This window comes from Sylvia atricapilla, chromosome 17, assembly GCF_009819655.1.
Source record: "Sylvia atricapilla isolate bSylAtr1 chromosome 17, bSylAtr1.pri, whole genome shotgun sequence".
Taxonomy (NCBI): Eukaryota; Metazoa; Chordata; class Aves; order Passeriformes; family Sylviidae; genus Sylvia; species Sylvia atricapilla.
In genome coordinates, this window is record NC_089156.1 from 7,473,671 (window position 1) to 7,499,288 (window position 25,618).

The 25,618-nt window shown below is 43.9% G+C and overlaps 1 protein-coding gene across 18 annotated transcripts in view; it reads right to left on the minus strand.

Annotated features, from left to right (window-relative positions):
* Positions 1-25,618, minus strand: part of FBRSL1 (fibrosin like 1) — a 502,004-nt gene that overhangs the window by 251,548 nt on the left and 224,838 nt on the right. For 16 of the 18 annotated variants that reach the window (XM_066331469.1, XM_066331474.1, XM_066331462.1 and 13 more), the window contains one exon: positions 21,458-21,493. The exons of the other annotated variants lie outside the window; for them this stretch is intronic. In XM_066331469.1, the coding sequence (XP_066187566.1) occupies positions 21,458-21,493 (36 nt within the window). The remainder of the gene's footprint in view (positions 1-21,457; positions 21,494-25,618) is intronic. 18 annotated transcript variants of the gene reach the window in all.

A 25,618-nucleotide genomic window follows, 5' to 3' on the forward strand; every position in this document is an offset into this window, starting at 1 on the left:
GAGCAACTCACCATCTTTAATGGGCAGTTATATGACATGCTGCTAGTACATTGGCAGTAAATCAGCAGAAACATCTTTTATAGAGTTCTAGTTTTTATGATGTCATTAACTTTCCTCCTTATACTTAAGGGATAATGAAATAAAGTCATGAGGAGGGATCAAAGGATGAGCCCGAACTGTGTAGTTTGAAACAGCCACAGGGGAATGAATTTTGCCCACGCTTTCCTGCAGACATTTTGAGGGCAGAGAGGAGTGAAGAGTAGAGGAGGCAAGACAGACCACAAAACTTTTGGCAAACCCTGAATATCACACATATTAATGAGCTGTTTTATGAGAAGACTTCTTTAAGCAATATTCCTGCGGCCTCAAAACACTGCAATTTAGCAATCATTTAAACACGAGGTGGTGGGATCCACACTATGTCGAAAGAAATGGCAAGGCAGGCTGAAACATTAGCACACCCATATTGCAAAGATCACAGGCACAACAACATTGTCTCAGCCTCTTGTGTAACCAGCAACGCTGAGCATGTGCCATCAGCAGGGTAATGTACAGCACCCAACCAGTGCACACCAGTAAACTAGGGCAGTAATACTGGGAAGCTGTGACAGTTGTGAACCACTTAGGTCAAGCTAGGCCTCAATCAAATGGAAGAAAATGTTGCCAGTGGATCTGTACCTAAGTAAAAAAAAAAAAAAAAAAAATCGAAGTAAACCTCCCCCTGCCCAGCAGTGGTCACTGTGATTAAAATCCTTCTATACGGCACCTATCAGACAAGCCTTAAAAAGCAGGATGAAGGTTTAGCTGATGACATCCAAATCTAAAAATCAGTAGGCAGAACAACTTCTTGAATTCCTGATCATTCCTTATTCTCATTTATAGACATAAAAGAGGAAATTTTGTGTCTTCCCTTGAAGATACCCAGTGCTGGCCGTTTCTTAACACGCAGATTATATGTAGTCCAGGTCCCCTCCTCCTTACAACCCAATGTTTTCTTTCACTTGCTTTGCATAACTCTGTTTAGCGGATTTTGCCAAGGAAATGAAGATGGAGCAGTTAATTAGCCCATCTTAGGGATCTGCACGAGCACGTGGGAAGCTCTAGGTCAGCGCATCTGTCTGCAAACACAGTGGTCAATTAGCACAAAGAACATTTATCAACAAGTGCCGTTACATTTTCCACAAGCAACCTTCCAACAAACTCCCAGCCATGTTGTACAGCAAGGCTCCGAGGTGTTAGTTAAGATTCTGGAGGCTGCTCTCCCCAAGCACCGGCTCCACTCATCTTCCCATTCAAATTGAAGCTGTCTTTTGTCTGATGTATGCACGCAGCAGGGCGATGGAAGAGTAACCCATCCTGGCTGCCATGGAATAATAATGGCTGTGTCAATGTGCCTGTCCATCTCCTGCCTGAGCATCTCTCACGTGCTCCCCATCTTCCGAATGCAGCTGCAATGGAAGCTCAGCCCTGACGAGGCAGAGTTAAGAGATGGAGGGAAGCTCCTCTCTGGTGTTATTAACAGGAAGGGGAGGGAATGGAGGAGCTAATTGCGCACACTGCAACTCCTCCTGAAAATAGGAAACTGAGTTATCTCAGTGTTTCTTATAGGGCTTTATGCATTCAAACTTCTCTAAATGAGGAACTACACCATGCATTACGCATCGCCATAGAGATGATTGTATACCATTACCCAAAATTGAACTGAGTCTGTTCAACCTACCCTGCACTCCAATTTGTCACAGAAACAGTTTCCCTGGCCCATTCATGTAATGAATGTGGATATGAAGTTAATGCCAAGGAAGATAAGCACCCTCAGGGTTATTTAAGCCTACCCTTCTCTATCATTCCCTGCAATATTTCTTAGGCAGCATTATATAGAAGTTTTTTAAAAAAAGAAGCAGAAGTGGAAACTGGGTAGTGGCACATCATTCAGATCTGATGCCAGCATTTAGTGACCTTGCTGGGTGGAAACTATTTTACTGTTGCCTATTTCAAAATCCAGCAGGTTCAATCTTAAAATTGCTTTTGTTTTTAGAGAAGATACTGAAGGACACGGCACACAAGCATACTTTGTCAGGCCAATATCTCTCCTGTTTCTACAGAAAACTTCTCAAATTCTTCATATAAATCACATTCATCCAGTGAAGTGTGAAATGCAGACCAGATTCTACAAAGCAACAAGTCATATTTCAGAAGCTCTGTGCTTTGTGAGGGCCCTCCAGATGAAGTCCTGTCTGGGTGAAGGGAAAGGCTCAGCTCCCATGAATACCATTCAGGTGAGAATTTAACTCTTTTAATTGTCCCTTTTAACTTCAACACAGCCACACAAGCAATAAGGCAAAGCAAAGCCCAGTGAAGTGACTGCAGCAGACCCAGAGAGGAATCACTGTTCAGCCAGCCTTTCCAGCCATTGTTGAAGTCCATCATCACGTCCAACCCAGAGACAATGCCTAGACTGCAAAATTTTGCAGGATTCTCCATCAGGGAAGCAGCAGCAGTGCCTGTGTGCTGGATCAAGCCTGTACTTGGAAGACAGCAGCGGGATCGAGGTGCCTTGAGATGCAAGGCTTGTAAGCTGGGAGGTTAAAAGCAGCATTAGAGAATTAGGTGTCCAATTCCCACTGAGAACTACTGGTAATTAGTATCTACAATAATACAAAGACCCATGCAATTAGTATGCAAAGAAGCTTGTGCAGAGGGCAGGCTGGCTGAGATTTAATTTTTAGGGTTTCCACAGCAATTTTATTTGTGACCTAACACTTGATTTTTACCTTCAATATTCCTCTACATCCCACCTACCCTATCCTGACTTGCACAAGGCAGCAAGATTACAAAACAGGGCTTATCTACAAAGAGCGTTTCCCTGCTATGGAGCCTGTGATGTCCCTCAATTTAAATTGCAATGGTTTCCTCTTTGAAGGATTGCTAAGTGGCAAGAACAAAACCTATGACTGTCAGGCTCTAAGCATCACAATTTCTTATGGCTTTACAGCAGAACATTAGGACAGGATGAAGAATTAGCTGTGTCAAGGAGAAAATTTGCTACTGTCAAATTTGTTTAGTTATTCAGAGTTACAAATATGATTTGCTGCTACCAAAAAATCAACTAGGCTGTATTAAAAGTGTAATTTGATACCCGGCTATAAATCTCTTTAATAAAGGTGTGGTGGAAATGATGTTACCCATATATAAAGATTAATCTCTATTTAAATATATATAAATTCAGGAAGCTGAACGATGCCAAAGCTGAAAGGCGTCTTCTAAAGTGCGAAGGTGCTTTGTTACTGCCGGTAAATGCTCATTCTTTTTGCTGCCGCTCGGTTGTACTTTACATTTAACCACACGATCTTATTTATTATTCTCACTCAGAACTTTCACGGCATCCCTTTCATCAGTTAAATTCCCCCCTTTCGAAACAAACATCGATTTGAACAAAAACAGTCTTGGAGGGGGGAGGAAAAGAAAAGGAAAAAAAAAGAAAATAAAGAAAAAAAAAAGAAAAAAAGAAAAAAGAAAAAAAAAGGGAAAAAAAAAAAAGAAAGAAAAAAGAAAAGAAAAAAAAAAGAAGAAAAGAATCAAAGCATTTTGAGTGAAATGAAGTTTTCTGGACTGAATTACCCAGCCTACACCATAGCATGCTCAGCCAGTGGAAATTATTTAGGAACAAGCGAGGGCCGGGGCCAGAGGCCCGAGGCCTTTATCCGGGCGGATGATTGATGTGCTGCGGGCCCCGCTGCGGCCGACAGCGATTTTTATCTGTTGCCAGCAGCAACAGGCCCCGGGCGCAGCGTGAGGCCCGCGGGGCGCGGCCGCGGCCCGCACACGGGGACACACAAACGGCCTTTTCAGCCGGACAGCTCTCGCGGGGGGCTCCGACATAAAGGGCCCTTTGGAAAGGCTGGAATTGTCAGCCCTTTGATGGCCGCACGCTGGGCCATTAGCTTCTGTTACTAATTTGCGGTGCATGCGAGAGGGCAGAGCGGCGGGAACACCTGCGAGCGGCTCGGGCGCTTTGTGGGCCGGGTTTTGTCAGGAGAGACGGGGAATAAAGGACGAGGCATAACCCTTCCCTCTAAAGGGCAGATGACACAGGCTATTATCGTTTCAAAAGGACGGCTCTGAAGTAACATCGAGCCGTCTAACTCAAACCTGGAAAGGCGAAGGAACTAGGGAAATTCCGAGTTAATAAGGGGCCAGCTGTAACACAATGTGCCAGGCTCCCGCAGGCACTTTTTGGGGAGAGGCACCCTTGAGCACCAGGATACTGAAGAACACCGCACAGAATTCAAGGATAAACCATCATCTGTGGTCGTACCGATTCTGAAAGTCTGCATCTCCTCGAGCTCCTGTGTGCATAACAGAGGGGAAAACACTGGAGATGGGGCTGCTCATGGCAGGTGCCAGCCCCGGCCAGAAGTGCAAGAAATGCCATTTGGAAGTGGTGGGGTAACATCTAAACCCACGGGATTCCTGCGCTCGGAACACGACACGGCATTTTTTCCACCAGCAATCCCATAGAGCATCAAAGCTTCCACACAACTGGGCCAGTGAACACACCCAGAAGGTCTCCCTGCCCCATAAACGATCTAAAGCCAGGCACAGCAAACAGCACGCCCCAGATCCCAGAGCAAGATTACAGGAGCACTGGGAATACAGCACAGACCTCCTGTCTCCTCCTCCTGCCTTTGAACACAAAACCCCGCTTCCTTTGTTGGTTAATATTCAGGATGCAGAAATTATAAGCATTCAAGGCCGAAACTTGAGAGATTAATATAAAAGCAACTTTTGTATTAGATTTGTGCAAGCAACCAGAAAAGTACATATTGTAAAATAATCCACGAGTCGTACTACTGTGGGCCACTGCAGTGACTAATGAACATGTTAACTTTCAGGCTGAGTTTTGCTGGAATGCAATTTTCCCCACCAAATTATAAAGTCTACTTGAGTAAAAGAATAATTTACAACTCTCACAGCACCATGGTGTCACGAAAATACCACTCCAGCAAAATTAAATAGGCGTCAGAAAGCACCACAATATCCAAACAAATCCAATCCCAACTCCAATCAGAAGGAAGAAAGTCCACTGCGGTAGACATAGTTGCACCGATGCTGGAGACATATTTTTATTGAACAAAGTTTCTGTAAAACTTAGTTTGCACAGTCTGTATCGACGCTACAGCAAAGCCAGGAGCCAGAAACAGGGCCCCACTGCATTAAACTACTGGTTTTCAGCCCTGGGACATGAGACCTCCAGCTTTGCTGAGTACTTCTTAAATGAGCTGTAAAAAGGTAGCTAAGAAAAGCAAGCCTGTGGTCAAGATGGCTTTGCATTCAAAATATAGGGCTCTGCAACTTTAGTGTGTTTTTCTTAGGTTGTTTGTGAATTGGAAGAGGTTGAAAACCACCAGCAAGGCTCCAAGTGAGGTATGAGAGAAACCTACCATTATAAAAGAGGTTTGGGTAAAATGGCAACATACTTCAACCAAACTGAAACCCAAGTAAGTATTAAAAACACATTACTAGGAGTCTGGAATCAGAAAATGCCATCAGCAAGGCTCCAGGAAGTTCTGAATCTGCCTCCTCACAATGCAACTTTAATTGCTAGTCTTTCCTACCTGTGCTTCCAGCTTCACAGCAATTGAACACATTTAAATGTCTGAAAACCTCAAATCATGAGGCTCTTATCAAACCATTGTAAGCTTATTTTCTATGACATGTTTGCCTTAAGTTTCACAACCACTGATTAGAATTCATTCCTTTTAAAGCAAATTCTGACAAAATCAATCAACTTGAGAAGGTACTGGTGAGTGAAAAACACCACACTCAGTAAAGCCACAAGTCATGGCCATGCTGTGGTCCTGCTAGGCTGACAAAGACCCACTCCCTTCTCTAGATTGTGTTTCCTTGGGATTCCTGCAACTTTCCACTGCTGTCACTGACAGAGATGAAAATGCTACTGTTCTCCCACTCATTGTCCAAGGCCAGTGAGATAAGGAGCTACCTGAACAGAATACCCACAAGGATGTTTGCTCAAGGCAGACAGATCCGAGATAAGGTTTTGGTCAGATCAGGTGTAAACCATCCGTGATGTGAAGCAGAAACTAGTCCTATTGAAGATCTTTCTTTCACACTCCATTTCTCAAGTAAAAAAAAGAAGGAAACTTCTAAAATCCCTTTCCTTGTTCCCCCAAACCTCCAGATAAACCAGCTGGTAGTGCCAAATGTTGCTGTTCAGAGGCTGAACCGTTCCCACACCTCATAGATAATGATCATCCTGTTGGCCCCACACCTCAGAGCTGGCAGGCAGCCCCCGAAGCAGCTTTGATTCTGCAGACTTCACATTACTCAGTCCCTCCACACAACCATCTTCTGCTCACTCTCCCCAGCTGTCCAGTATAGCATTGAATAAAATTAATGTGAAAGTGCCCTTATAATTTTTCTCTCTCTTTGGAGAACCTGCCCTCCCCTTTGATCTCCCCGTGAGCCTGTTTTGATGGGTGACCCAACCACCTGAACAGAAACTTTGAAGTGCAAGTCACTGAGGCAGTGTGTCAGAGCACTTTGGCCAACAAGATGGGCACCATGTTGACACTCTAGTTAAAAACACACCAAACTCTTCCTTCTTAAACAGCAGATTAATCTAAAGTTCATTTGCATTGCTTTTCATGCATGTTTGAACACACCCTCTTCATTTAAACTGCATTGCCTCAAACAACTTCCATTATTTTTCTCATTCAGTGCTGCAGTAGTACTGGAAACTTTTGAAGAACTGATTTCCTTTACACTTTCAAGAGCATTCAAATGTCATTATTCAGTTCCAAAAGCCAACTATCACATCGATTCTGCCAACCCAACAGCTCACTGGCCATCATTCAACTGAGGAACTCAACAGAAACACTTTCCAAAATCCCTGAGCTGGGTTGCTGCTTCCCCCCTTGCCCAAGATGATTTAAAACCCCCTGAGGTGAGGGATGAAGTGGGGCCTGACAGGCCACTGCCTGCACTTGTGCTCCCTGCCCCAACCAGGTGCAGCCCATCAGTGCTGCAGAGGGTATGTGTCAGCTTGTGCTAACATCCTTCAGATAAAACCATTATCTTTACATCATTCATTGGCCTTTACGCAAATAAAGTCACTAAACTAAAACACTGCTGCAAAATCAATTTCTTTAGGTGTTGATAATGAAAGCTTTGGCTTTTGTTTCCTGCATAAATGAGGTGGGTTTTTTTTACCAGGAAGGAAGGAAAAAAAGGAAGGAAAGGAATAAAAAAAAGGAAGGGCCCTTCTTCTCAGTAAGTATTGTAATTTCCTTGAAATACCAACCAATTCTTACCCTCCCTTCTCACATGGGATCAAATGTATGTTTCTGTGAGAACAGCCCATTTAATTCCCTCCCTGTAAATACTCTAAATAGGATCCATAAACAGGATTCATACAATGAAGCTGATTCTAGCATGACTGAGAAAGTTCTACTTGTTAAGAAAAATATTTGAAGAGTGATGTACTGTGAGAAGTATTGTTTGTGAGTTCTGAAATGCAAATATGCAAATACGGCCAAAATATTTTTTTAAATAAACAAAGTCTTAAATAGCTGCCCAAAAATAATGCAGCCAAGCTTGAGAAATAGATGTAGGTATGAAAGTCATAATTATCCAGCAGTGGGACTAATCCAAAGAGATTAGTCGGGAACGGAAAAAGAACGAAAACAAGGGAAGTGATAAACACATGAGACGCAGCATTTGGTTTCAAAGTGGGCCAGGTGGCTTCCTTGGCACTCTGGCAGCAGGGAATTCTTCAGACTCTCAGCACATTCCGAAGGCAGAGAAGCTGCTTGCCCCAGCACCAGCCCATTGGGTGGGCACAGGTTCAGGGATCATTCTCCCTGTCCTTTAAAAGGAGCTGGATTGGAATGCAACCACAGAGACCTTCATATTACCCCTGCTGCCAATCTGGGCAATAACTCATGCAACTCCAGGGTGCAAGTTAATCTGAATTAGGTGTCTGATACTCTGGTTCTAGTCATTACACAATCTCCAGGAGAACGAGACTCCTGGAGCAGGGATAGGCCTCAGGTTAGGATGAGCACTGGGGAGTACTTGGGGAGAGCCACCAGGGCACAAGGGAAATGCCAAGGAGCATTTCGTTCTGCAGCTCCACAGAGGCATGGTCTGTTGTCACCAGAGCTGGTGACTCCTGGTCCTGTCTAATGTCAGTGCCTTGCCCTCTCATATTCAGCCTATGCTCCACACCATCACATCCCTTGGAACACACTCTGGAGGCAATTTTGGATATGGTCAGGCCCTGTTGCTTCCAGCCTATGTAAACAGGAAAGGACACTTGACCTGATATTATCCGAGACAGAAGGCTGGGAAGAAGAGATAAAAAGGGGGAAAAGAAGAAAAAAAAAATCGTTCAGTTTGTGGGTAATGTTTCAAGAATGAAATCTTCCCAGTTAGTCCCTTCAGGTGCTCTCCATCCCCCAAGCCTTCAAACAGACATGTTCTGCTGCAGCAACGAGCTTCACAAGCCTGGTGTTCAAGGAAGGGCAGTGGTTTAGCCACCTGCTCAGTGTTCTGCACAACAATCAGTAGGAGGTTCATCACTATACATCAAAGGTGTGGTCTGGCTGTGGATAATTTTTCATAGAACTCTTAAAAGTGATGAGTTAAAAGCATTTATCAGAAAAACCAGTGTAACAACAACAAAACCTGCAAAAAATAAAACACAAGAAACCAACCACTCAGGCACACACACAAGCTTCCAGACATTTAATTATAAAATAAATGCATATGACAGACATCAACAAGCCTACAGGAAGATTCCTGCTTCAGTATTCAATGCAGCCTCAATAAATATTTCAAGGTTTCAAATGGATGCTTTGCAATAGCACAGTTTCCATTTGCACAAGTGCCAGAAGGAAGAATTCAAAACAGGCTTAAAGCAAAACCAGAGTATTTTCCTGTAAAACTTTAATTGGGAAACTGACACTATATAATCTGTACATCATTGCCTTCGAGCTGTTGTTAAAAAATTAAAGCCGTATCAAAAGAACTGCTTTGTTAAATTAACACGTTATGCATACCAGACATAATCTGCAGCAGGAAAGGAAATAGCTTTGAGTCCAAAATGCACTGATTGCTGTGGCTGTCATTGACAGAGGCTGAGCCAAACAACCTCAGCAGACTAAAGCATCTCTCATGCCTCCTGTGCGGACACACGCCCTTACAAACACCCAGCCTTGATTTCAAAACCTGGAGAAAAGCAGCAGACGAGCAGGATTTCATCATGGTGATTGTTACAGCTACAAATCACACATCACATTGTGTGAACTCAGTGTGCAGCTCTGAGATGTGCAGGTACAGGGTGAGGCTGTGCTGTCAGAGCCCGGCTGCAAAGGCCACCTTTGCTTCTACTCCCAAGGCCAGCAGTGAGGAAGGGGCTGGGGTGCCCAGGGCTGGCGTGATGGGCATGAGGGCTCTGAACCAGAGAAAGACATCCCAGCCCCTTGCCCCAGCAGCATGCCTTTCCCATGCTTGCTCAGCAGCATCTGCAGGAGTCCAGCCACTACCAGGACAGGCACCTGCAGCGTGAGGAGCTGGGCTGGAAGCTGTGATCTGGGACAAACCAAGCTCAGAGGTTTGGTTTGAGGAGAAGGATGATCAGGCATGGGACAAGCAGCACAGAGCTCCTTACACTCTAGGCACAAGTCAGAAAAATTAAGTGGATCTTCAGAATTACCTCACCTATTTTAGTAAATACCCAGTAAAACACTCTCCCATTTACACACCTCAAGACAAGACCTGAGTACCACTACCCCATTTTAAGGCCAGAGATACTCAGGCACTGAGGCTCAGAGGAACCTGCCCAAGGCCTCTTTGAAAGTACTAATTTAAAACCTCATTTACTTAAGGCTTCTCTCTGAAGTCCATTCTAATGCTGAAGTCTGCTCAGCAAATACATGTGAAAAACAAACCAAGTGTCCTAAGTTGCCCCCAGGATACGACCACCTTCTCTGTTTAACCTCTGAAAGCACTTGTCAGAGTCACCATCACTTTGGCTTCAGATCAATCCAGGCTCATCAAACAGGCTACACTTCAAAAAGTGATTCATCACTTTGTATGCCAAAACTCCTGACAACATGACAGACTCAAGGAGGCCAAGTTTTCTAAAAATATGGAGCATATTTCCTCAGAAAAGCCCAGTTCTCTCACATGTTTCGAGTTGTTCACCTCTGAATCTGAAGTGCCAAAGTGATTTTAGAAGATGTGAATGATAATGTTCCTTCAGTGACAATTCAGAGTTTTGCACACCACGGTCTGTGCTCCGTTCTGTGCACCGCGAGTCTGAGGCAGTGCTGTGGTCCGCAGTGGTGAAGGCGGGTTAACAGTTTTGAGGCTTGAAAGATAAGCAAAATTTCCCTTGACGTTGTAAACTCTTCAGGTGGTTAGAGACAAGTTTCTGCTTTTTTGATGTCTTCTCAGAAAAGAGCTCACATAATTTTATCAGTCTCTGGGGTGACCATCAGATAACCAAGCTATTCCTGCCGGAACCACTCAATGCATCTCCCCCTTCCTGTCACTGGCAATCCACAAGACAACCAGGGGATTCGAGCTAACCACAGGGCTCACAACTTAACTGATTAAGTAGGTGGGAACTGATGCCAGCTCAGCTCAAAGTGTCTGTCTCTGCTAACCAGAAGCCAGCCGCAAGCTGTGGAGGGGAATGACCACAGATAACACACTGATACTGAAACCGTTTGGTGAAGCTGCAGCTTCCTGTTGGAGTGCTCTCGCAATCTCTTCAAAATGAATCTTCAGCAGGAAACTGGCTGCAGTTAAATAGGCTGTTTGGGTCGTCGTGTGGCGTCTATTGCTGCCTCTTGTTTTCAAGGGACCATTTATTATTCTCTCCTGCCCTCTTCCCCAGCTCTCTAGAACTGAACTGAATTAGGGCTCCTTGGAGAACGAGTCTTTAGAGGAAAGGAAGGATACTCAGGCAAAGTCTGTGCGCACTCTGCACCCATCACAGCTCCATGCCTGCCAGTTAGACAGTGCTCTGTGGCCTCAGGCATCTCCACTGTGACATCCTAATCTTTGTGACTACAGCTCGTCTTCTCTTAAACCAGGATGCTACTGGATCCCTATAAGCAAGCTTTGGAAGAGACATGAATGCAAGGGAAAATGTGTTGGCTTGATCTAACTTTGGTCACGAGTCCTTATAACCATGCTCGTGTCAACATCTGCTTGTATTTTGCTATGAGGAATGCTTGCAGAGAAAGCCTTTTGGATAAGTGATTTTTGAGATCACATTTTGAATCTTTGGTTCATTACAAGTATCCCACTAAGTTTAGCTTCTCAGCTGCTCAATGCTGCTGCTGCCCTGCAGGTGATGGCAGAATTTCATCAATCTAGTAAACACATACATACTTTACCCACCTCAATGGAACAATTTTACCCTTTGGTGATTACCAACTGGTCTGAGAATGCTGCTGCTCAAGTTCAAAGCACACACTACACAGTCTGTACCATCCCTCATCTTCAACACTGTAATTGCTACAGGATGTCCAAAAATTGTCCTGCTTTGATTAGCTGATTTCAAGGCAGCATGAACCATTTCAACCCCGTGTCCAGAAAACCCAAGAACCACACATGATAGCTTCTTAATCACATCCAAAATTTCTTATTGTTTACAGATAACAAAGTACCAGCCTAAAAAAACTGAACTGAGGTTTGCAAGTACCTAGCAGTTGCATCTAATATCTTCCCAAAAACTGTCCATGTCCTGAGGCCTTCTGGTGAACACATGTGGTGAATTAATCAGACAAGAAAATTCCTCAGGATACTACAGATCTAGGCTGTAAGTGTTCAGGCACCCCAAGTCTTATCTATCATATAGCACAGAGATGAAATGCAGACAGTAAAGGTATGAATCAGGCCACATTCCTGTAGAAACCACTGCAGCCACGTCCATAGTGATGTAACTATATGCCAATTTTCCATCATTCTGGCTGCAAATGTCTGAATATTCACAATCAGAAGCACGGCATCTGGAAAGCATCTATAAATAAAGCAGTTAGTTCCATCCAAATCTCGATTTGATGCCACTTGAGTGTGTAAGGACCGTTAGTGCTTGCTGGATTTTTTTACTATATTTTTGAGACACATACTAACTCCATAATCAAAAGCAATTTTGAGCACAAGACTGACCTCGAGGTCACAAGACTCTATGGTAGACTGTTCCTTTTCATTGGAAGTATATTGTAGAGCCAGGACGTCAGCACATCCACACCGGATGGGCCACAGGGCTAATTAAAAAGCAGCTTTGGTGGTTGTATCTGTTCCTAGAGGAGGTTAGTAAACCAAACTTTATAACAAGTAATGAAACTGAAAGTGCTACAGAAGCAGACAGTTCCCACAAAAACAAAGCAGAGCTCAGAGTGATGAACAACTGTTTTACTTCAACCTCAATGCCTTTGAGTTTCTGACCTGTGATGAGCTAAGAAGAGAGAGAACAGCTACAATCACCTGACAACCACGCTGAAACACAAGGTGTTCTGAACTGGAACTTAAAAATTTCTCCATGAAACTAAGTATCACTGATGGAAGAGTTTTGAAACAACTTTTGGATACAGCAGTGCCTGAATTTCAGAATTACACCACTGCCTCCCTAAAGTAATTTAATAAAACAAAGAAACAGGGAACAACCAGAGAGTATTTGGCCTTACCACTTGCCAATGGTATTGCAAAGACCTCCCACCCTGATGTCTTTCCCATCTCACACCCAAGCTACAATGGATTCAGTGACATTTCTGCCCTTGCCCTGCATTCCCTGGCTTTTCAGAACTGCAGCTGGTTCTTTTACATATATAGGAAGTCTCTTACAGTTTTATTTATTTATTTGCTATAAAAAGGAGAAAGGGCACCTTTCTAAAACGTGACCAGCAGGTCATGGTGACTGGGGCTGGTGTTGACCATGAGTAGCTGTGATGCTGAAATGCTGAGGCAACAGGAAGTGAAAACACTGACCCTGTGTAGAAAACACCTCACATGGCTGACCAGGGTTTCCATCTGAATACTCCTCTTCCAGCAATGTGAGCACTACAGATCAGAAAGCTGCTCTACAGCAACTCTTCTACGGTTGCAGCAGGAGCTGAACAGTTCCTGGAAAGGCAGCCCAGAATCCCAGGCTCCTGCCTGAGCCACCTGCACAGGGACACCAGCACAGAGCCCCTCTGTTCTCTCACCCCACAGGGAATGGAGGAGAGCTGCCTTCCCACTGCAGAGGAGCCACATGGCTCAGTATATTCACGTTTTAGCAGCCAGCTCGATCGCATCCAGGCTGAAACACGAAGTGAGGAGAGAAACCTCAGCCTACAGCAGATTTCCACCCATTTGCAGCTTTCACAGCAGAGCCCCCACACCTTCAGCATGTTATCAAAAGTTTTCTTTGGTGTGAGAGCTGACTTAGGGTTGCATCTGTTGTTTTGCTAAATTAAAGTTGTATTTTTGTCTTCTGTTAGGACAGGAAAGAAACTGGAGGTCTCTCTCGCCTATAACAACAAATCTCAATTTTAAAAAAAAAGGTGACAAGGAAGAAATACAAGTGATGAAACTGAGTAAAACCCACCAACCTATAGGAACCCTTCCTTACACTCTGGATGTGCAGTGACTAGTTTTACCATCACCCAAAAACTTACCCTTTCTAGACTATTTTATTTCAGTACAGTTTAACACAGGGAAAACCATTTTGGGACTGATAAGAAATCTGGGTATTCCACTGAGCTGAACAATTAAATATTTATGATGCTTCAAGATGACAGGCAGTGTTCTCTAATGCCAATAACACCCACAAAGTTGATGCAATAGATCCCTTTTCCTTGATTTCTTGTTCACCAGCTATCAAGGCCAACTAAACATGTTCATCTTTTATTTCTACAATTGCATTCTGCAGTGGTGCTGTTATTTCCTCTGCTGCTCCCCTTACACGCCGTGGTTTTGGGTGCAGTTTCTGCAAGGGTACAGTGAAATATGAGACAAAACAAGAGAGTGTGAACCCTTTTCCACCCACCCCCGTGAGTTTCCTCTGAGGAACCGACCACAGCACCCAGCACAACAAGCACCAGTGCATGGGCAGCCCTCAGAAATGGACTATTTTAACCCTCTCTGTAATTACAAAACACCAGAACTGCCCATTCTCACTGCACAGGGCTATCAGAGAATTTAACAAAAATCAAAAGCAAATTCCCCAAGAGGCTCCACACTTAACCCCTGCTCACTGTAGTAGTTAGGTAAGAAGCCCTGGATTCTAATCAGCTGTCTGCTTTAATCATCTTTTTGTTGGCTTTGGTAAAGGGAAAGGAAAGAGAGTTAAAGCAAGGCAATGGATTCTAAGGAAAGAGAGTCATGAGAGCAAACAACAGTGTGAAAACAGCTGAGACAGACAAGCAAACACCCTGCCCTGCTACACAAAGAAAGCTACAGCACGTACATGACACAACTGCTTCAGGACAGTCTTAATCAAAAAGGTCCAGAAATAAAGACCAGATATTCTCAAAATCCTCTGCCTTTCCTCTTCAGCAGGATGTAATCCTTTCCAGGCTGGTGAATTCAAGATGGATTTAGGACAACTTTTCATTTTAGCGTGCAAGGCCAGTGACAGCGAGGTTATCCCAGCCCAAAAGCCAAGGAGCACTGGGAATTTCGGGGGATGCGTCTGTTTAACAATAGCCTCTTTCTAGTCAGATTAGAGGTCTGCTCCCCCCCACTGCCCCGAGCCGAGGGCAGAGGCAGGGAGATTAAAAACACGGGCAAAAATCACACACAAGTCATATGTCCCGTCCCTCGAGGGGCTCACGGTGTCAGCTGGCTGTGCCTCCCTGCAGCCAGGGGTTTTTTTTTATGGAAATCAGGATCAGCCCGCCCCGCTCCGGCCACAGGGACAAAGGGGCACCACTGCAGAGCCTCCGAGCAGCCCCTCTGCCAAGGCCACTGCTCAGGCTGGGGGAAACACGGCCAGAGAGGGCCCTTTGTGCCTGCTCATGGCTGTGCAGATGAGTGAAAATCCATGGGACTTTTCATCCTAATTAAAAGCAGAGGTCATCTAAGAAGAAACAGACTTTCAGAAAAGGGAACTTCTAAAGGAAAATGTGTTGTAAGGAAGTTCATGGACTTCAATATTTGTAAAGCTGAAGTATGTAGTTTATTTATGTTTGTACTTCTGCTTAAGCTTTTCATGGGATGTTTCAAAAACCCTCCAAAGGGCTCCCACGGATCTGGAATAATATGTGTACTAATTACTCAGCTCAATTTGAGCTCATGGCTTAGGGGACTGTCCCTGGAGCCAAGGGGCCAGTTCCTCAGCTGGCTTCAGCAACCTGGCTCCATCCCACACAGCACTAAGAGCAAACAAACTCTTTATTTATTCAGTGAACTCAGCCTGTCCAGGTGAATTCAAGCATGGGGATAGTTTTTGTGAAGTGAGGCTATTCAGGAACATGGGAAAAGAAAACCAGCAGAAGTTAAATGTTTTGGACTGACACTCACCATTTTATTCCTCTCTAAAACTCCTGTTATCTTAACAGGGAAAATTCCTTTCAAAATACTTTACGCTTCTATTCCATATTATTATTTCTCTAGCTTTTAAAATTCTCTGTGCTGCCATTGCACTTGCACATCACTTTTTTTATAGTCCCTTTTTCTTTTCTCTGTCTTCAAAGAAGACAGAGTATTGTTTCACCTGAAGGGGACCTATCTGCCATTCTTTTTCTTGTCCAGAAGAAAAAGACAATTAGAGTACCTCTTTTATGCTTGGCCTCATGGCAAAAGGAGATTGATACTTATTTTGGAATTATTACTCCTTTATTAATAAATCTTGCCCAGAAAGTCCTGCTCACATTGCCAGCCCACAGGCACACTATTGTAGGAAATACAAATTCACTTTTATCATTTACCTTTGGCTCCAGATCAAGGAGTTTTAGATTCATAATAAGAGCCCTGTTCCCAATATTGATTTTTGGCACAGAAAAATGCTAATTTATCAGAGGTCCTAAAACACAATGAGTTTTCCAGCCTAGCCAAGAAATGTTACCCACCTACAGAAGAGATTTTTCATTAGTGTGTGACAGAGCAGCAGGTGGAAAAACCCTGTTTGTCACAATTCCAATGTGCCTCTGGTCACTGAGCGTGCTTCCACACCATGAGGGAAGCACACTCAGGAATTCCCAAACAGAAGTAGGACATGCTTCATTGCAGTAATTTTTTTATCTTTATGTAGAATTTTATCCTTCTCAGGGCGTCAGTTTCTCCATGGCCATCTCAAAGACATCAAGGTATATATACAATCACGCCTGGGATCCATTTAGGAAACGGTACCGACTCAAGGTCTGTACAGAAAAGATGCCGTTGAAGGTACTTTTCCAACTGATAATTTGGTTCCAACCTAACAGCACAAGAGCATCCTCGAAGCACAGAGTGGACTGGGGAATGCTGCTGGTGTGGTCTTCAGTGAGCCCCTGGAACCACTACACCAAAGCCATGAGCCTGTCCACGCTCACACCAAGGACTTCTGGCCTGAGAACAGTCTCCTTAGCAAGCACCATCTGCTTCAGGGTTTCACAGAACTGCACTGAGCTGGCACAAAACTGAGAGAGGCCATGAAAGAGCTTTACAGGGGACATAAACCTGCAGAGTCAACAATTCCTCGGCCGATGACTTCCCAGCACTTTGCAGCAATTCGTACCTGTCCTCCCCTCCCACTGAGGTCACTGAGCTGGGCAATATCTCTGTGCTGCAAACCAGGGGAATGCAGCTCAGAACTGGCTGTCCCTGCAAGTGCACTCATGGGCATGAGCCAAAGACATCTGATGGGGCAGGGTGATTGTGGGCAGCTGGGCAACAGCCCCACTGTACAGCAACACTGAGCACACAGCACAGGAGAGGAGCCCTGGATGGCTGTGAAGATCTCTGACAGCAAAGATCCAAACTGGTTGGAAAGCCAGTTCCAAAAATGAACAAAATTATTTGAGAGGAACAGTCAGGAAGGGGCAGACTGGGGTCCAGGCAGACAGTGCAGTGGGCTCAGGATGCTCAAAGCCTTCCCAGCGCTTCCTTGAGTCACCTCAGGTTCAACTTCACCCAGGGGATAACTGTCCTCAAGCTACATCACCAAGCAGGAGGAATGAAGGCTGCAGATAGCACTGAGCTGACTCTGGATGACCAAAGAGTCTCTGCAAGCCTTATGGTGTTCTGCACATTTCTCCCTATCCACGAGCTCCAGCCCGAGTTATCTGAGACACTGGTTTCCGGTGCTCAACAAGGAAGATGTAAAATCAACAGAATTTGATCAGCTGCCAGGGATTTGACTAGGCTACAAAGACTTTGATATTTTACAGAAGCTCAGAATAAAACTCAGCTGCTGCTGTTGCCAAGTGTATGTTACTGTTTTTATTTTAAAAAAAGCCTTTCAAGAACAAATAAAACCAAACAACGACATCTCATCCTCCTGCACTTGGTTCCAAGGCACACTCAGACAGGTTGGCTCACTGGCTACCCATTTGCCATATGCTTTCAAGTTTATTCTTTTATTCACTCCCATATTTTAGCCCCTTCCATTTCAGAAGACAAACAGCTGCACAGATGCTCTATAAATAAACTACATAATTTATTCGAAGAGGTTTTTTGTTTATTTTTTTAAGCTACCGCATATTCCCCAGCTCTATCCTTTTCCATCCTCTCTATAAAAGTGAGTCAAGTTCAGCTGCAGCTTGGGTTTGTCTCTACAGTCTCCTCAACCTTATAAACAACTGCAACTTTTTAGCCCTTAATAACAAAATGTGTGTATTGATATTATATTCATTGTAACTACTTTATAACCATGTTTGGTTCTAAGTTAGCTATCAGAAAAAAACCTTGACAAAAATCTACAGGGCGGATATTTATCAGTGATATATAGAAACCTCAACTAATTCTAACTCTAATTTCTGATTCTCTGTGTACTTGTTAACAAATCAGTGCATTTTCAGGTAGACAGGCCTCTCATCCTGTTACCAAAAAGAGAATCTGTTTTGTCTGCTCAGAGGACAGACACCTCTCTGACTAAGATCACTAATCTCATCTGTGCATGCAGACAATGTGACAAATGGCTGGAGTAGCTTATCACACAAATGTAACCATCAAGTCATAGAGAGAATGAGATATTAACCTCCACAAACAAACTCGTGTTCTATTTCTCAGCACAGCGGAAGTATACATTTAATGAGATAAGGATATGAAACACATGCTACTGATGAGAGAAGGAGCTTGCAGCAGCAGTACAGAAATGTCTGGTCCTAGCCAAGTAAAAGTAAATGCCATTTGCAACTTCATTTTGGGAAATAGTTTCAGAGTCTCCTGTACATACCAGGGGCAAAATCTCTTAACACTATGTGCCAGGTCACTGTAACTGCTGGTTTTGAGGCTCAAGTTAAATCTAGGTGCAGCTGCAGTTCACCAGAGGTTATGTGGTAACTTCAATGAGACCAGAATTTCACAGCTATTTCAAGCATGCTCCTTTTTTAGGCACCTAATGTCCCATGGGAAGCCTGAAGTGAAGGAAATTGCTGGAATATCCAACACTCAGAAGTTAGTTATTTGGACATTTGCATTTCGTTTTCTTCCTGCCTCTAGCTCCAGAGTCTGCACTTTATGGATGAGGCATTTGAGTTTCTTCACCAATCAGCCTGCTCTGACTGCCTGGACAGGCCTTGATGGCTCAGCTGGATGAGCCAAACCTTGGACTCAGATTATTTCATGCAAGATTTCTACTGTGGGTTTTAAGTTCTCTCTTTGCAAATGCTCATTTCCTTAAAATGTGCATTCTCTCCAAATGTTTCTGAAAGCAAACATCTCTGCAGGGACAGCTGACGCAAGTGAATGGCGAAGAGTGCGGATTCACAACGAGGTAATTAAAACTGAGCACGCACAAAATAGTTTGTGGTATTTAAACAGCTGCCGATGGAACCCAGTACAAGAACTTCACTGAGTAACGATACAGATCATCATTCCACAAGCCTTCCACAGCACAAGCCATCAGCACAGCTATCAGGAGGAACACCCAGCACAGCGGCGTCTCCACCGTGCCTCCCGCTACCACTGCTTTCACCATGTCTGGGAAACAACCCATCCCATGTAAACAGGGGCAGAGCCAAAACAGTGACTTCATGTTTCATAGACAGCTGCCTTCGTGAGAAAGTGGAAACTGTTAGAGATGCTGTGGACAACTCCTGGTGCGGGGCCAGTTGTCTGGATCTGGTGGTTTGAACATCTCTGTGCCACCTGCGAGAATCAGCTTCCCATGGGAGTTGGGGCCAACGAGGTCTGGCAGTCTCTGACTTTTGCTAAAATCAATTTAGAGCAGCATCGGGGTCTTGGGGGAAACAGTCAGCCTCAAGAGCTGGGATGGTGGGGCACAAGGCAGTTTAACACGGAAAATGACAATCCATAAAGAAAAGCAATGCCAATTCACACTACTCATGATCTCAAAATACCTCCCTGGCATGCAGAAAGCTCTCACCTCCCTTGAGAAGTTATGGGTTGGTGAAATAAGAGAACCTTGTCCCCACACACACACACAGAGAAGGAGCTAGTAATTTTCTCAAAATCATTTCTCTGAGAAACAAAAGTAAATTTCTGAACAGCCAGCAATGGAAGAAAACAGTCCTATGATTTATTTGCCTTGAGACTCTGAGAAGAATTCTTTGGCCTTTTTCTATTACGATTTTGCAACCTATGTTATAGCCACTGGGAAATTGTTTAGTTCCCAAACCAGGCCCTCAGTCATAAAATCTGCGAAGATGATTCATTATTATTTATGTGGTGCCATGGGCATGCATGGCATTTTACAGACAAACACAAGATAAAGCATCTGCCTTTGGAAGCTTAGGTGAATCTGATTCTCCAAATGTATGGAAAGCAGCACTTAATGGATCCTAGAGCAAACATTCCTCATCCCTCAATGAATTAAGCAATGATACTCACCTGGGATACTGGCAAGATTTAGACAGGAGGGTATTTAGTAGACATGTAACTACTGGCTAAAAATTTGTGACATTCTTTCATTAAAACTGTGAGACTTTTCAAGTCGTGTTATTTTGTAATGGTTTTATGATAAAAATATACTTAAATCTTGTATTATGAATTTCTGATTATATACATGATAGCATGGGACAGTGTTGCTATGAAATCAGACCATAAATTCTGCACTGCCTGGCAATTTTTTTCTCTTTGTGCTCTGGGTAGAAGCTCAGCAAGTTCCATCACCCTAAACTTGCAAGATAAATTATTGAAAGTAAATAATTGTGGTCATTATCATAGAAAGAAATGTGTTCCAGGCCTCCACATCAACTTTCTGGAGTACATAACATCCACCCTTGTTCTGGTCCTATAGAGAATGAGCAGCTTTAGCTTTTGATATGAAACTGTTCGGGACCAATGACCTAAAAGGCAAAACTTTTTCATGGCAGAGGTTGTGAAAACAGCAATTACTGTCAATCAGTGTAGGCAGGAATTGTTTGCTGGACTGAGACATTCACATTCAGATTTGCATACACTTTCATCTATAACCTTTGCACTACACATGACTTACTGGCTGAACAACCAGGGTATCATATCTCTCCACCATACATTTGTTTTGAGAGTCAGATATAATGTGATTCCAGGAATTTTCGTGTTGACTTTGCTAAGCCTCTCACACCCTCTCCTATTTCTGTATGACTCCACTCAGTGATGTCTGTGCCTGCCTTTTTGGACAGCTGAGCAGAAAAAGTACCCAAAACAAACAAATTAATCCACCTCTATATGAAGAAACGTCATTATTGCACATACAAATAAAGAACATGTGAACAGAAATGGACAATTGAACATGGCTGGTACATTGCACACACAGGCAGACCTGTCCTGACCCTGTAACACCATTCTCAAACATTGTGGCACTCCTGTGAAGGAAACATCAGCAACACCCTCCCCTGAAAACAAGTGAGCTCGTTTTGTAACCCAGAGCTTGTAAATAAGAGAATATTGACTTTCTTGTTGTTCACAATGGCGAGGGTCGCAACTCTTTGTAAAATGGGAGTAATTGTGTATTTAACACACAAATGAAAACCTGTATGGGGGAGGGAAGCATCTCCTGCTGGTGTTGAAAACTCTCCCCACCCTGGTGCTGTAATTCTCCAGAGGTGACTATCTAGCTGAAATAAACTGACCAAAAAACCCCTCCCTATAAGTCTAATATTAAATTAAGAAGCCTCCAGGCTCTTAATGCACTCTCACATGTCAGGGCTGTCCCCTGCCAGGTGCACAAACAGCCCTGTGCTCTCACCCTGTTTCTGTTCTGCATTTCTTCCACGTCACTGGCTGTGCAATAGGTAGTGTAAACCTCTGCAATCAACATCAACAGAAGTGAAAAATTAGCTGTAAAATGACTTACGGAGTAGCCTCTTCCTGAAAGCGATTGAGCAGAACTCTGTGGGAGGAAACAATATGCCACAGTAAGTAATGCAAGAGATTCTGTGTAATGTAAGATAAGAATCATTTTGCGATTTCCCTCCCCCAGCCCAGTATTCCTTAGGGGAAAACTCCACAACCTCAAATCATCTCCTGATATTCTGTGTGCTGCCACACGAGTAACAGCCAGAGAGCACTTCCAGGTGAGGGCTCTGGGGCTATTTCAGACAGGGTTTCATAAGCCAGAGCAGGGCTTCGACAGCTCCTCCCGACCAAGGTAAAAGCTCTCAGCGTGGGACACGTCTTCACAGCAGCAGGACACACACTTTGAGCCATCCCTCTTCAGGACGTGACGGCACCTTCCTGGGAACAGCACGCACATGTAAGGATGCTCTCCAGAATCAGGCTTGCACATTGTGCCTCATTGACTCCAACTCTCAATCATGTAACCAAATATCCCACTTTCTATTCCCTTCTATGAATCTGTGAGCCTCCAGCCTTCATTGCTGCAGCATTACCATATGACAACTCTATCTGAAATAACAATAGCAGCAAAGCACTAATTTAACATCTCTCAGAGCTTTAATAAGCATTCTGTCCCTTTTGAATAAGTTAAATTACATTGTTTACTCCTGCTCTTCATTTCAGCTCCTCCTGCTCCTTTCTCTGCCACATCCTTACCTCTTTCACATGCTGCCAAATCATTTGGTTCTTTTCCTTCTCATTACACCAGCTCCAGTCGCTTGGATCCCTTTCCCCTCTCTACAACCCAAGACTGTCAAGCTGCTGGATTTTGCTGGCAGTGGCTTTCTCAAAGCAGCTAAATGAATTCCACCTCTAGCTCCAGCTGCTGCTATACGCCTTCTTTTCGGAAATTAAAAAGGAGCCAGAAACACACGACACCACATAACCCAGCAAGTACTCTGCAGGCCAATTTCCAAGTGTGATTTATAATCATGATGCCCTCACTACATGATTTTATTAAACAAGATCCAGGGAGTCTTAGCAGTCCTGTTTCTAAGACTGATGTTCTAGTGGGTACCAAAAATACCAAATCGTTGCAGGCTGATCTTGAGAATTGTTTTGTACTTTTGCAGCAGTACCAGAAGTTATCACGTTACTAAATCAGCACAGCACAATACCCCAAAGAGATTTATGCAAACTGATTGCAAATACTTGTAATTTTTCACCAGCAAGATAACAGTCCCTTTGTACTAGCAGTTTGAAAACCTTTTGATCAGAGGATACAGATACACAGAAACCTTTTCCAGACTCTTGCTCTCAGTGGAAGATGCAATTGTCTTGTTGCTCTGCCCACACAAGCTCTGTGCCTCTGACACCAGACAGGCAATTCTCCAGCCAAGTGCCCATGGAGGAAAGCCCCCAAAGTAAAGGAGAGATGAGCAAAGTCCTACAATTATGTGGGTGTGGGAGGAGGCCTCCCTGTTAACCCTCTCACCAGCTGGCACAAGAATGAAGGTGCCAGGCAGAAGGAAAGGTTCTCACACACAGGTCTGCAGCCAAGGTGTGACTGGGTGCCAGTCCTCATCCCTGGCTTGTTACACCTGCACTCTGTCCTGTTGTATCTCCAGGGACCTCTGTGCTGCTGGAAAAGGACAGCTTCCACAGGGGAGCCTGAGGCAGCAACAACACTGATAACAGCATTTGAATTCCCACCTTCTGCATATTGCACCCAGATCTGGCCACCACCCCTAAACATTACAAAAAAAAGTAGGGATTTATTTATAAACCTCCTTAATATAAACTGTCCAGAAATAAAGCTACAGAGCAGTAAAATGAAAGGCAGTGGCATTTACCTCTTTTTTTGAAAAACTATGACAAACTTATCTCTCTCTCCAAATACTCTATACCCCGAAGTACTTAGCCTTGTAGAGAAAAAGGTTAACAACAGTATCCTGCCATCTACATAAGTATGTCAAACAGCTGAACACAATTACGTGTTCGACACTTTGGAGAGCTTGATCAGGCAGTTCACCTAAAGTAAACACAGAAACGAGGAGGAGGCAAATTACCTGCTTGGAAAGGCAGGAGGAGGAAAGGGAAAAGGGTGGAAGTTCTCACTCCAGCCCTCCATCAACTGAGATTTAACCAAGAATGACAAGCTCTAACAAATTGGAAATAATAACCAAAAACAGAAACAAGAGGTTTCATTAGGAGCTTCTCTCTAGGGAAACAGCCTCAGAGCAGTTTCACTCTCGCAGTTATTTTCAATCTTCGAGCTTTGTGCACACGCAAAATGTTTTCCTGGGATGGAGCAGACTCTTGGACAATGAACTGAAGCACACTAACAACAGACCTGCTTTTCTTAAGACAACTTTCAGGCATCCCAAGCCGTCCAAGAACCCCAGGAATGTGCAGACCACTGATTTAAAACCACTGAGTAGAAAACAATAAAACCAGTTGTTGGATAAAGTGTTACATCAGAAATAATTAAAACTGAATGGCAATTGACTCTGGTATTTTTCATAACCAAGAGCCTTTTCTCTCTTGAAAGTTTTAACATCAAATTTCCTGAAAATCAGCAGAGAAAAAGGGTGGGGTTTTCCCCCTCCTTCAGAATTTTTATTGCATATATAAAATTAGTAACCGATGAATACTTTGGAGCCAACTTATAAAATCTTTTCCAACAATTAGGTTTATGCACAACCATGCCCCACACTCTGCAGGCTGTTTGCATGCATTTTTCTGCACATCTAACAAACCACTATTGCTTTCTTGGTTAGCTGAGAACACTGTGGCTCTTTAGGCAGATCCATACCAATTGTCACATGTAGCAATTCTGAATAACCCCCAGCTAGCATCAGCTACAAGTGCCAGAGCAGAACAGTTTGCATGCAACTGTGATGGATGTTCCTAAAGAAAAAAAAAAACATCTTTGGGGGTTAATACAAACATGGCTCAGTCCATATGTCTCTATATCAAGATCAAATAATGAGAAAAGTAATCAATTGTGCCTGCAAATATAAGAAATCTTAGTGGAAGTTTAACTTGGCATCTACCCAAAGCTGAAGAAACCTCCTTTCACAATGAGTGCTTGTCTGGCAGGAGTAATCACTGGGGCAAGCCTTCAGCTGGAACAACTTACCAAGGCTCTTACCTACAAGGACAGGAGCACTTACATGGAGGGCTGTCAGAAAACTCTTTCTCCAAAGAGTCTGTTTGCTGTTTTGGTCAATCTTCTCCTTGTCACAAGGGCCTCAAGCAGCAGGGTACAATGGTGGTACCCAGCCAGCCACATTCCTGTTGGTGCTGCTCCCACCGGCACAGCACCTGCCTGGGACCTCACCTGAGACTGAAACCCAAAGCAGCCCTTACTGCTGCAACACAGGCACTCGAGAAGGCTCAGCTCTGGCCTCAGACACTGCCTGGAGAAACTGGCAGGCAGCAAGGGGCTGACAAACACACAACTCCAAGCCAGGACTGTGACCCCCCTGAGCCAGACAGAATCCCAGACCTCTGGCTCCAGCTTGGACAGCAACCCTGAGCGGAGCCTCAGGGAGGGCAGCAGCCCTCTCTGCCTGGCCTGAGCACCAGCTTTTTCCTCTTCCAGGGCTGTCTGGAATCCACAGGGTTCCTAGGGGAGACTGTTTTTAGTTCGGGGCAAAATGAGTATGGTCTGTGCATTTAACAATGCAGAAGTGGAGCTGCACTGCTAAGGTGGCATTTGTGCATAAAGATAAATGGCTTATAATATTTTGCAGATGATGTGCTCTTTTACAACTAAAGATTTTTGGTTCCTTTAAAGCCCAAGGTTAAAAACAAAACCAGACAGCACAGACAAGACATTTCAGTTATGTCACAGAGTGAATTATTTCTACCCTGGGATAGCTCTCATGTTAATTACACTGGATATAAAAAAATACACCTTTCATGCAGCAAAGGCAAAATCTTACTGCTGAAAGACTCTACTACCCCCCCACTGATGTCCTTGAGAGCCTGAGTTACACACTTGCTATCTGCAACTGTATTTAAAAGATTTCTTTCTTTGTGATAAAAACGGCAACTGCAATTTAGAAAAGAAAATCATGAGAATATCTCACCAATAACCTGCAGCAGGGTTTCCAAGATTGTCTATTAAATTGACAGGAAAAGTTATTTCTCTTATATAAATAAAAGCATGGCC